The sequence below is a fragment of the Etheostoma spectabile genome, chromosome 9 (genome assembly GCF_008692095.1).
Source record: "Etheostoma spectabile isolate EspeVRDwgs_2016 chromosome 9, UIUC_Espe_1.0, whole genome shotgun sequence".
In the NCBI taxonomy this organism is placed as follows: domain Eukaryota; kingdom Metazoa; phylum Chordata; class Actinopteri; order Perciformes; family Percidae; genus Etheostoma; species Etheostoma spectabile.
Window position 1 is genome coordinate 37,986,864 of NC_045741.1, and position 11,314 is coordinate 37,998,177.

At 42.0% G+C, this 11,314-nt stretch overlaps 1 protein-coding gene across 2 annotated transcripts in view; it reads left to right on the plus strand.

Moving 5' to 3' along the window:
• ncanb (neurocan b) overlaps nucleotides 1–10,391 on the plus strand; it is a 141,716-nt gene extending 131,325 nt beyond the window's left edge. For both annotated transcript variants that reach the window (XM_032526440.1, XM_032526441.1), the window contains exons 15-16: nucleotides 7,677–7,859; nucleotides 9,140–10,391. In XM_032526440.1, coding sequence (XP_032382331.1) covers nucleotides 7,677–7,859; nucleotides 9,140–9,270 — 314 coding nt within the window. In that variant the 3' untranslated portion in view covers nucleotides 9,271–10,391. The remainder of the gene's footprint in view (nucleotides 1–7,676; nucleotides 7,860–9,139) is intronic.
• Nucleotides 10,392–11,314: the final 923 nt, after the last annotated feature.

Below are 11,314 nucleotides of genomic sequence, written 5' to 3' on the forward strand. Positions count from 1 at the left end.
TTCAGGTCTCTCCAGAGATGCTCAATTGGGTTTAAGTCAGGGCTCTGGCTGGGCCATTCAGAACAGCCACGGAGTTGTTGTGAAGCCACTCCTTCGTTATTTTAGCGGTGTGTTAGGGTCATTGTCTTGTTGGAAGGTAAACCTTCGGCCCAGTCTGAGGTCCAGAGCCTCTGGAAAAGGTTTCGTCCAGGATATCCTGTACTTGGCCGCATTCATCTTTCCCTCGATTGCAACCAGTCGTCCTGTCCCTGCAGCTGAAAAACACCCCCACAGCATGATGCTGCCACCACCATGCTTCACTGTTGAGACTGTATTTGGACAGTGATGAGCAGTGCCTGGTTTCTCCACACATACCGCTTAGAATTAAGGCCCAAAATTTCTATCTTGGCCCCATCGACCAGAGGTTTTATTTATCACCATTTGGGACCCTTCGGGTGTTTTTTAGAAACTCCATGGGGCTTCATGGTTTTGCACGAGGAGCCCCGTCGGCCCTGCCATAAAGCCCCGACGGGGTTTGCTGCTGAGGGTTTGACTTACTAAAATTTTCTCCCATCTCCCCCGACGTCTTGGGCCGCCACAGTGCCTGGGTTCTTCTTTGCCTCTCCCCCAAGGCCCCCTTTCCCCCGATACTCAGTTTGGCCGGAGGGCCGTCTGGGAAGGGGTTTTGGTGTCCCAAACGTCTTCCATTTGAGGATTTGGGCCCGTGCTTTTTGGGAAACCCTTAATGCGCAGAAATTTTTTGAAAACCTTCCCAGACTGTGCCTTGCCACAATTTGTTTTGGGTTTTCAGGCAGTTTTTTTGACCTCATGATTGTCATTTGCTTGACAGACTGTACTTAAAGGTCTTATAAACAGGGTGTGGCTTTCCTAATCATCCAATCTAAAAATCAACACAGCTGGACTCCAATAGGGTAAAACCATCTAAAGGAGATAGAAGAAATAACAGCCCCGGTTAATGTGGGGTACGGGAAAAGGGGTCCAAATACTTATGACCATGTGTATTTCATTTTTTTTTTTTTAATAATTTGAAAAAATTTTCCATTTTTTTTTTTGCCCAAAGAGGGGTGTTCTTAGAAAAAAAAATGAATTTTTTGTTTTTGGAAATGGCTAAAGAACAAAGAGTGAAAAATTTAAAGGGGTTTTAAATACTTTCCGTCCCCACTGATTTCTCACAGGGGCCAAAAGGGTAAAAACGTTCCCAAAAGCCTAGCACAGTAGGCTCCGAAACACAAGTTCAAACCCTTTTGCATAAAGGGAAAAAGTATTTCCCTTCACAACAAGTTTTTGCACCCCCCAGAGCACACTGTCACAAGTCCCCGTTCTGCCACCTCTAAACCTTTAAAATCATCTTAAAATCCCCACGTTTTTCATTTTTTCCCCCCCCCCCTCTTTTTCCTCTCAGGAACCATTAAGTTTTGTCTTTAAGGAGTTGTCAGCTCCATGCTGAGTCTTCTCTACCCCGCTTTCTACTGCACCCAGCTCATGGGATCTGTTTGTCTGTTCATCAGCAAGTCCTGTGCTTGACTGAGCGATAACAGCAGCATGTGAGCCCAGTCAGGGCGATGTGTCATGCAGATGGTGACGATAGTTTTGACATATAACTGAAACAAGGTGAGACTGTCATCTGATGAGAAGATGGTCAGATAAAAGAGAGCAGACTCATCACACATATTATTTAGACTACCCACTCACACAAGCCCATAATGTTGAATAACACATCATATATTGAACCTCGTTTAACCTGCTGATTTCCTACAAAAAGTCTTTACCTTGAGCTACCTAGACAGCTTCAAATCTGCATAAAGATGCCAAAAAGGTAGACAAACAGCTGTGGTTTTGTCTTCAAATGTTTTCAGATATTTCAAAAATCACGTTACTCCATACTGTAAGCCATTCAGAATACAGAATCTTCTCAAATAAGAAAAGATAAAGGGAGAGCTTTTTATCTGGGTGGCTTTTAATCTGTTATATTGATGAACAATACATTTTGTAAATTTAAACAAGAGTAGTACATTTAGTAACAGTATTTCACTGCTGGATCATCCTTGTATAAGGAAGAATGAATAAAAAAAACTAGATTCAGTGGGATGCAATAGCACAAGTTTTACACTTACATTTGAGTTCAAGTTACAAGAGAGTCGCGTATTCTTCTTCCTCTGACCGCTTCCAGCGAGGACGAGAGGGAAATTGCCCACAACAGGACATGTAAGTATTATGAAATTGTTCCATCATATTGGATGGGTTGGTATGTATGGAGACAGGAAATCTAATTCTGCATGACATACTCAGCTCGCTCTCAGAGTCCTTTGGGGATGATAGGCTGTCGTCAGTGCCTTTAGCAGTTGATGTGTCCACTGGTGTGTAATGTAATCATTGCTAGATACACATTGTCTCGTGTAAAACTGCCATTGGTGTAATGTACTTTGAAAAAAGGGGGGAAACAATTTTTACTTCTAATGAATTACCCAACCAGCTACCGTGCATGTTTGCAGTTGTGTGTGTGTGTGTGGGAACATGGAGTTTTAGCTGGTGTTTAGTTCAGAAAAGACTGAGGGAAAAGACCAGTTCACATGTGTGTGAGGAAGCCACAGGAGGAGTGTCTGTGCTGAAATAGTGCACACACTCCCACTGTGTTTAATTGAGGCTCAACTCATTTACAGGATATATGTTTGGGCAGTCAATCAATGAAAATATTTAATCACGATTATTCGCATGATTGTCTATAGTTAATTTGTGATTGATTGCAAATGAATCACACATTTCTTAACTGTTATGAATTAATTTTTATAAGAAAAAGTAGAATTCGAGACTTGACGTACTTTATTCTTCTCGAGATGACCATCTTTCCATTATCCATTTCTGCGCTAGCAGGTTAAGCAAGTTATAAAGCCTGTTGTTTAGAACGGGAAGTCTCTCTTTAGATTAAGGTGGGGCTCTTAAGAGTTTTTTTTTGCGATTTAGAATCAGGTTTAACCTTCGGAATTGTGTGGCCCGGCCTCTTCAAAAGCATACACCACATCCATGGCAGTAACTGCCTTCCTCTCATCTCCGGATGGCGGGTTTCCTCTGGATGTTATCACGGAGCACTTGTGCGCCATTAAAAGGAATTTGCGTTAATTCGTTGTTACAGTATCACATTCATTTTGACAGCCCTAATATACAGTGTGTTAGTATATGTGCTAAAATCCCTATATATTATTAATCCTTATGTTGATTTGTGTTTAGTGCTGAAAATGAATGTGTGGTCACAGACAGGAAGAGAAGGAAGGAGGAGATAAAAGTCCGCTTCACCAACCCCACCTGAGCAGCCACAGACCCCCCCAGAGACCCTATCTTGTCATTTTGTAGACATTGCTGCTACAGATAGTTACATCCTCCTTGGGGAGGGGTATGCAGGGACACAGCAGAAGTCCACGAGCCAAAAGACCTCCAAGGAGCTGCTCTCTCTCACCGCACTACACTGCTCACTGGCGCGCATAAATCTTTGACAAAACTTTCTCTGTAGAGATTTGGACTCATTACATAGATCCAGAAACACTGAATCTGACATCCAGAATTTTTTTTTTTGAGTGTTAAAGCATGTAAACATATTCTTGTAGAACCCCAAAATACAAGTATCTGAAACGGAAAATGAGCACAATATAGGACCTTTAATGTTAATGGTGACACCTGTGCTTTTTTTAGTTTATCCATCTGTCTTTGTCTGCTTATCTGGGGGTCAGGTCGCCGGGGCAGGACCTCTAGTTAAAATGGCCGCATAGCGGTTGGATATTTACAGTATCAGACTCAAGGCAGAGGTACGGTGCAGATCAACAGGTGTTTATTTCACCGACAATGAACACAAAAATGGTCACAAGAAACAAACAAACTGAGCACCACCTGCAGCTTGTAGTCCTGACAGCAGCAGCGCTAGATGGAAACTGGCAGCCTTTTTATAGCCTGCCACTGCCATTATCTCGATTACACATTACTACACAAACTACAACAACCACATCAAAAACTGTTCTACTTCCCTTCTGTTATTTCAATTTACTTGCATTATGTTACCTAATACACTCAAACATCGTTAGTTTGAACAATTTATGCAAGTAAAGTTAATTAAAGTACTCAAACACCCCTTCGCTACTTTAACATGGAATCTCCCGGAACCATTAAAATGGGGCACGATACAGTGGGGACTCTCTCCCAAACACTTTGGAGAGGAGATACAGCAGAGGTGAGTTACTTTAACACAAACTTTACTATTGTACAAGCAGCAACTGTTAACCTGCATTCAATTAATCAGGCAAATATTATACCTTACTGCACATTTGTAGGTAACCAAACTAGCAAACTGTGTTTCTCTTGACAGGGCCTCCAATCAACACCAGCTGCAACTTCCACAAAACAGATTGGTAATATTTTCCAATAAACATTAAAAACTTGTGCTTCGTTTCATTAACCCATAACATAATGCGCTACAGTGTACTCATGCTGCAAAATAAAGTGATGAAGAGGACCTTCAGTACAGGACCCCAAACCTCCCTTTCCCGAGCCACATCAACCGGCTCCGACAGGGGGGGGGATCCCGAGGTGTTCCCAGGCCAGGTTGGAGATATAATCTCTCCACCTAGTCCTGGGTCTTCCCCGAGACCTCCTCCCAGCTAGACGTGCCTGGAACACCTCTGTAGGGAGGCCCCCAGGAGGCATCAATATCAGATGCCCGAACCACCTCAACTGGCTCCTTTCGATGCGAAGCAGCAGCGGCGGCTCTGCTGACTGAGCTTCTCACCCTGTCTCTAAGGGAGACGCCAGCCCCCCTCCTGAGGAAACCCGTATCGTATCGGCCACTTTTACCCTGGAGCTTGGTTCTTTCGGTCATTTTTTTGTTTAAGCACATTTAAAATGTGTGCTGTGCAAGTAGAGTTTGCTCTGCGATGTCAATAAAGTTTGTAGGAATCTTCTATATCATTTTTGTCTTTCTCTCTATTCTTATATTTTACAACATAATACAACTTCTTGCAGTTGAATCCCTTGTTTGCAGATATACTTCACATGGTAAAGATACACCATAGTGTATGGTATATTGCATTCTAAGTATTTTGTACTGCATGGTACTGTATAGTGATCCAAAACATCACCGTTTTCTGCCTTTGTCAGGTGGTCTGGGCTGTCAGTGGCACCTCAGCAAACACCCACACCGACAGTGCAGTTTGTTATTTAATAAACAAGAATCCACATCTACTGTGAGACTTAGCTCCCAGAAGTACTTCAGTGAGAATGCACACACTTTCACATCTCTCTGATTCATTCTAACAGTGTTGCCAGTAGGTGTGCGGATGCTTTGAGGCCATGGAGGCGTGCTGAGAAGAACCTGCACCTAACTATTTGCAGCTCTCCCCATGCCACCGACTCCCACCGACTCCCCCGGGCACACAGCACACTCTAGAAACATGCTGCTTTCAAGTATGCAGCTAAAGCACACACACACCTGCAGGAGTGACTTCTCAGCTTCTAATGTCGGCTACACTAAAATTAATATCCGATACTATGACTATAACATAACACCTATGCCATATGGGCATACATGCAGTAATGTGCATTCTTTTTTCTAGATTTTTAATTTGGATACATACCGTACTATGCTAAGAGCTTTTAAAATGTCCTTTTTTCTTCTTCTCCACAAACCCCCTCTTCTCTTCAGCTCTAGTCTTTCTTCTCCATCTCTTTCATTTTCCATCTCTTCACCCACACTTCCCCATTCCTACCTTTTAAACTTCTACCTTTGTTCTTTTTCAAAGTTCTAGTCCAGACACTTTAAATGATCGTCATTTTTGCTTCTTACTTTCTAAGATGGCATATTTTCATGGTTTACTTTCTCAGCTTTGCAAATCACAGACTTAACAACTCCACTCTCTCCAGCTGTATTACTTGACAGATTTTTTATTACATGGGATGGATTATTGATATAAAAATATTGATTGTTGTTGCATTAACTATAGCCACCGTCTTAAGTGTGTTGGATACTTAGTCAGAATTTTCAAAATTGGCCTGTACACAGAAAGCAACCCACAGCAGTAGGGGTGTTGATATTATATACATAGTTTATATAAGCCAATTCATCATGTGAGCAAAATGATTGTTCTGACAGTGTGTGCGACTCATCTACTATCTGGCACATGCAGATACCAGGAGCGGCTCAAAACAATCAGTGGTTTAACAAAAATCCACACTTAACGGTGTAAGTCACTGCTTAAAAGACTGAGAAGCAGCGTTAGAGTATTTTGAAAAATACATTTTTTAAGAAATCTAGTTCTCCCATGAAATCACAGCTCCATATCTTTTTTCTGAGTTTAGTGACATTTTCTTTTATCCCTACTTCAATACATTCTGACCTTGCTTGTCCCTGCTGCGAGAAATCGTTCAACAGTGTGCATAGGTTAGGGCTAATGGAAAACTACCTTTTAGCCTTCCATTTGTGTTGAGTGTGTGATCGTCTCTAGTGAGAAGCAAAGTGCTTTTTGCCCCCTTTATCCACAACACGTTAAACTGTAAATGCGGCATTAAACCTTTCATCAGAATTAATGACAGTTCTTTCCTTTGTTAAGAATTTAAGAGGTATTAGGACAAGGACAAGGGAATGAACAGGGTTTGTCAACATTTTCTGATGGCTGATTATGTCCTCAATTTACCGCTTTTAGAACGGACGTTTGTAAATCACATTCAAGGGTGGAATCAATGGTTCTGTAGGTACTGGCGTTGGCAAAATAGGGCTTTTTTTTTGTTTGATTGTGGCAGCATTGACATTTTTTCCACCTCAAATAAACTTTCACAACCTTAGTCAGCCCCTGTAGCAGTTTTCTCTCTGAAAAGAGCTCAGGCTGTGACTTGTTTTAGATCTCATAAATATTTAAATCCATATGATACATTTAGAAGATAGTAAAAAAAAGACATCCGTCAAAATATAAAGAAGCTTATTTTCCATGTAAATATAACATCAGTCTAGCTAGCCGCATCAGCAGAAACTAATACTGGTAGAGCGGGCATCTGTAGAGGTTTAGTCCTCGCAGCAGTGGTGCCGGGTTTGACCTCCCTCTCCCCTTTCATGTCTTCATCTGTCCTGTCAAATGAAGCCCTAAAATGCCCAAAAATAATCTTTAAAAGAAACTAATAGGGAAAGGACATCATGTTGAGAGGCAGACCTGCCATGTAGGGACTCCGCTGCCTCCACCACCGGAGAGACTGGCACCCTCTGACAGGAGAGGTAAAACACCTGTGAAGTTGTTTGAGGCTTGTCCATCCTGTCAGTCTCTGAACGGAATGTCAGTCCTCTTTCCATCTCAGCGTGTGTAAACATTTTTCGGATTCTACTTCTTTCTGTCTGAATCACTCACTGTTTGCCGCCCACTCACTCAGAGACTTGGACAGACCGCCTGTCCTGCAGACGCTAAATCCACATTTTCATGTTAGTGCTGGAACTGGTTTTCTAAGAGACGTGTGCCTTCAAATCAGAAGTCAGGATACACACTGAATGCAGAAACCTTTAGAGACATTTAATTAACTGTTTAAATCATGCACTCTGATAAGGTGAACTCAGGTGGAAGTCATTATTATTGAATATGTATTTATCGCACAGGAGAAAATGAAGATAAACACAACTGGGCAATCTTATTAATATTCTTTTCTTTTCCCTCCAGTGCTTTGCGGAGCCCCACCCGCGGTGGATAATGCCTTCCTGATTGGTCGGAAGCGCTCCCACTATGACATCCACTCTGTCGCACGCTACCAGTGTGCTGACGGCTTCCTGCAGCGCCACGTGCCCACTGCTAAGTGTCGTGCCAATGGCAAATGGGACCGGCCTAAAATCATCTGCATAAAATGTGAGTTTTACACAACAGCGTTTTCACACAGAGTGGGAGGGCAGACAACAAGACTTAAAGCAGTATTTCCATTTGTTAGGCCATTTTCACATTTACATTTAATTATTTTTAGCGTGCACATGCCAGTATAGGTCTGTAAGACGAACCACCTTCATTAACTGCCCTCAGGACGTGCTGTCACCATGCACATTCAGGCTCACCATCCCTGCTCTCATTATTAATAATTGCAAGCAAAAAGATTACTGTAGTTGCCATATGAATGGAACCCCCTGGGCTTACTTAGAAGTGGTTGGGTCTCCTTTGAAGTGCTTTACACATTCTTTCTTTTTTAGACTTTTCAAAACAAATGATTTGCAACCGTTTTATTAAATGTAAAGGATGTGTGCTAAAAACTAAAAATGTTCATTTGGACTGAAATATGACATGTGCAGCAAGTATTTTCATATTCATTCTCCTGGAGCTTTTGAGTGAAATGATCACTTTTAAAGCCGGCTCTTATTTTAGTGCAGTTTAGCATCTAAAATCAATCTTTCTTTATTCAACGTTCACACATCTGATCTCCTTTGAGCCTTAAAATAAACATTGTTATTTATTATTATCTACAATCATTTTAAATAGGACTCACTCCGACTATGACTGAGTTGACAAAATAAATGTCCCAACTTTTCAGCATAATTATCTTGCTTCTTCAGAGGAGATGTATATAAATATTCAGCAAACTGTCCCTTGTATTTGATTTCACTCAGCTCACAATGTGACAGTAATGATGAAATACTGAAATAATGTAGCTTCTGGTGAAAGTGATAAAGAATTATTTTCCTTTCCTTTTCTTTATCTTTGGACAGAGTTGCTTTTTTTTTATAGCCCAGAGTTATGATGTCGTTATCATTCATTGCAGATGACATGTCTTTGTTGGCAAAATCCAGAAAGGGACAGAGCAACGTAATTTGGCAGTACACCCCAGGAGCGAGCTTTACTGAGGCTGTGAGTGGGTGGCTAGCTTAGTGTGCTCTTGCTACGGGCCCCCTGTCTACTGAATGTCAGATAAAACAGATTCTCTCAGTGTGGTGGAAACCGCTAACCCTTCTGCAGAGACCTGCTTTTTTTTATCCCTTTTCCCTCGTCCCTTACGTGCTCTCACCTCCCTGCGTATGCTGCTGATTTTTCTCCCTCTTACATCAGTTCTTCCACTCTTTTTGACTCACTCACCTGGCCTTTCCTATCCCACCACTCTCTTCCTATCTCACTGTCTCCGTATCCCGCTCTGTTTGCTCCGTCAGCCCGACGAGCCCACCGCTACCGGCGCCACCACCACCAGGGCAGGAGGGAGCGCAGAAAGCACAAGAGGCACGGCCACAGAGAGAGAGGGCACCACGGAGGAGAACGGGGCCACAACCACGCCCACGTCTGAACCAGAAGAGAAGAAAAAAAAAAACCTCCTTTCCTTTTTCTCCTCTGCTGCCTACTGCGGTTTGCCTGTCTCCCTGTCCCCCTCTCCCCAAACACTACTTCCCACCTTGCAGCTCAGAACTCTCCGCCCAAGCCCACTCTCTGCACTGCACTGCCCCGCCCTACGCTCCACTCCCTGGCTCCCCGAGTCAGCCTGTATCATAGTCAACGCCGAGGCCTGCCAAAGTGCTGCCAGGTGTTGACGGGACGATAACAGATCCCTTTGTACTCTTTTTACTTTCCTTTCTCTGTTTTCCTTTTGTTGTCTTAACTCCCACCTATCCTCTAACTCGACCCAGTTACTCTCCCTCCGAGCTCCTGATGACCTGAAACATGGGGCTACGCTGACCTGTTTTTGAAGAAGAAAAAAAAAAGAGAAACACCTCCACACCGAACATTCTTCGGAGGGAAGTAGTTTAGTACAAACTATAAATAGGGACGACATCACTGAAAACGCCGTATCAAAATCAGACGATTTGAAGAAGACATCCGTGTTGTTGACTTTGAGCCTTCTGTCTGTTGAACACATATTTATTTCTTCACTCTGCTGCTTTTGATTTGCTCTTTGTAAGACATTGTACTTGACTTAAGGCGAGTTATTCCGAAACAGTTTAAATTGATTTTTCTTTAAATCCGAGGCAGTTGTAATTGAATAATTTGATAGTTAGCGTCGTATCTTGTCGTCAGTGTGGGACAGTTACTTTAGATCAGATGCTAAACCCCCAGAGGAAAATGGAAAACACATCTTAGTTTCATCACATAACATTACACACCAGTCACTGTTCAGGAGTGTCAAAACAATCTCAAACAGCTCGTGTTGTGTCAGACATCCATCCCTGTCATTTTCAAGGGTTAATCAGAGCCTGTGACATCGGTTTGTCTCATTTCAGTTCAGCAATCCCACGTTTGCTTTGCTTTTTCTTCCAGTGTGTGTGGCTGGAAGAATGTGTGCTGGGCATTAATGAAGGCGAAGTTCCTCTTAACAGATGCAGAGAGGGACGGAGCCCGTTATATCTATCTAGTAGCAACCTCATATGTCACAGCAAGCACAACATATGACAAATACACAAAGAACATGTCATTCAAAAGAAATCTCCAAATTTTACTTTCAGCCTTTCAAAACCTTTTCCTAAAACAAAACTTATTCTGCAGTCAACTTAATACTTGTTTTCATGCTTTACCATTGTGTTAGGATTTTTTCTAGCAATATTGTATATTGTCATTTTATTGAAATAGAACAGATCCCTGTATTAGAATAAAGAGTAAAAGTACAATTCTTGAAGAAAACAACAGCATTGGTGTTTTGTTCAATAATGACCTCATTAGCATTAGCATCCCAATAGAAAAAAATGGAAGTAATACATTTGCCATTGCCAAGTTGGTTGTTTGACTTTGTCTCTCATAGATGAGGACATGAAGATTTGTGTATTACCCCAATGGTAGATTCTTTATTTAAAATAATAATAATTTTTAGACTTTAACCTGCAATAATTGATATCTTTGGCCCCACAACCAGGCAGCTTGTTAACTAACATGTTAACAAACAGAGGCCTATATACACATCCAGCAGATATGAAGCAACATTAGCAACTACTTGGTGTCTTGACACAGGGCACAGACATCTGCTGAAGGCAGCGATGAAAGTGAATGAAAAGATTAAAGTTAGGGGCCATAAAACAAGTGCTGCGCATCGGAGTGTGAATGTGTGTGAGTGTTTATCTGCTGAGCAGGTGGCACCTTGTACGGCAGCCCCGGCCACAGTGTATGAATGTGTGTGAATGGTAAAATGTATCCTGTAGATGTAAAAGCGCTTTGAGCAGTTGTTAAGACTGGAAAAGCGCTATATAAATATGAGTAAAAAAAATAAATAAATAATAATAAAACCAAAATAGGAGGAAAGAGGCTTGGGTGAGTGGTGGAACTAGCAGAGACTAATATTGATGACTGATGGGTCAGAGAAAGGTGTGTACACAGGGAATCAGGATGAATGTAAGGCAGAAGACTCT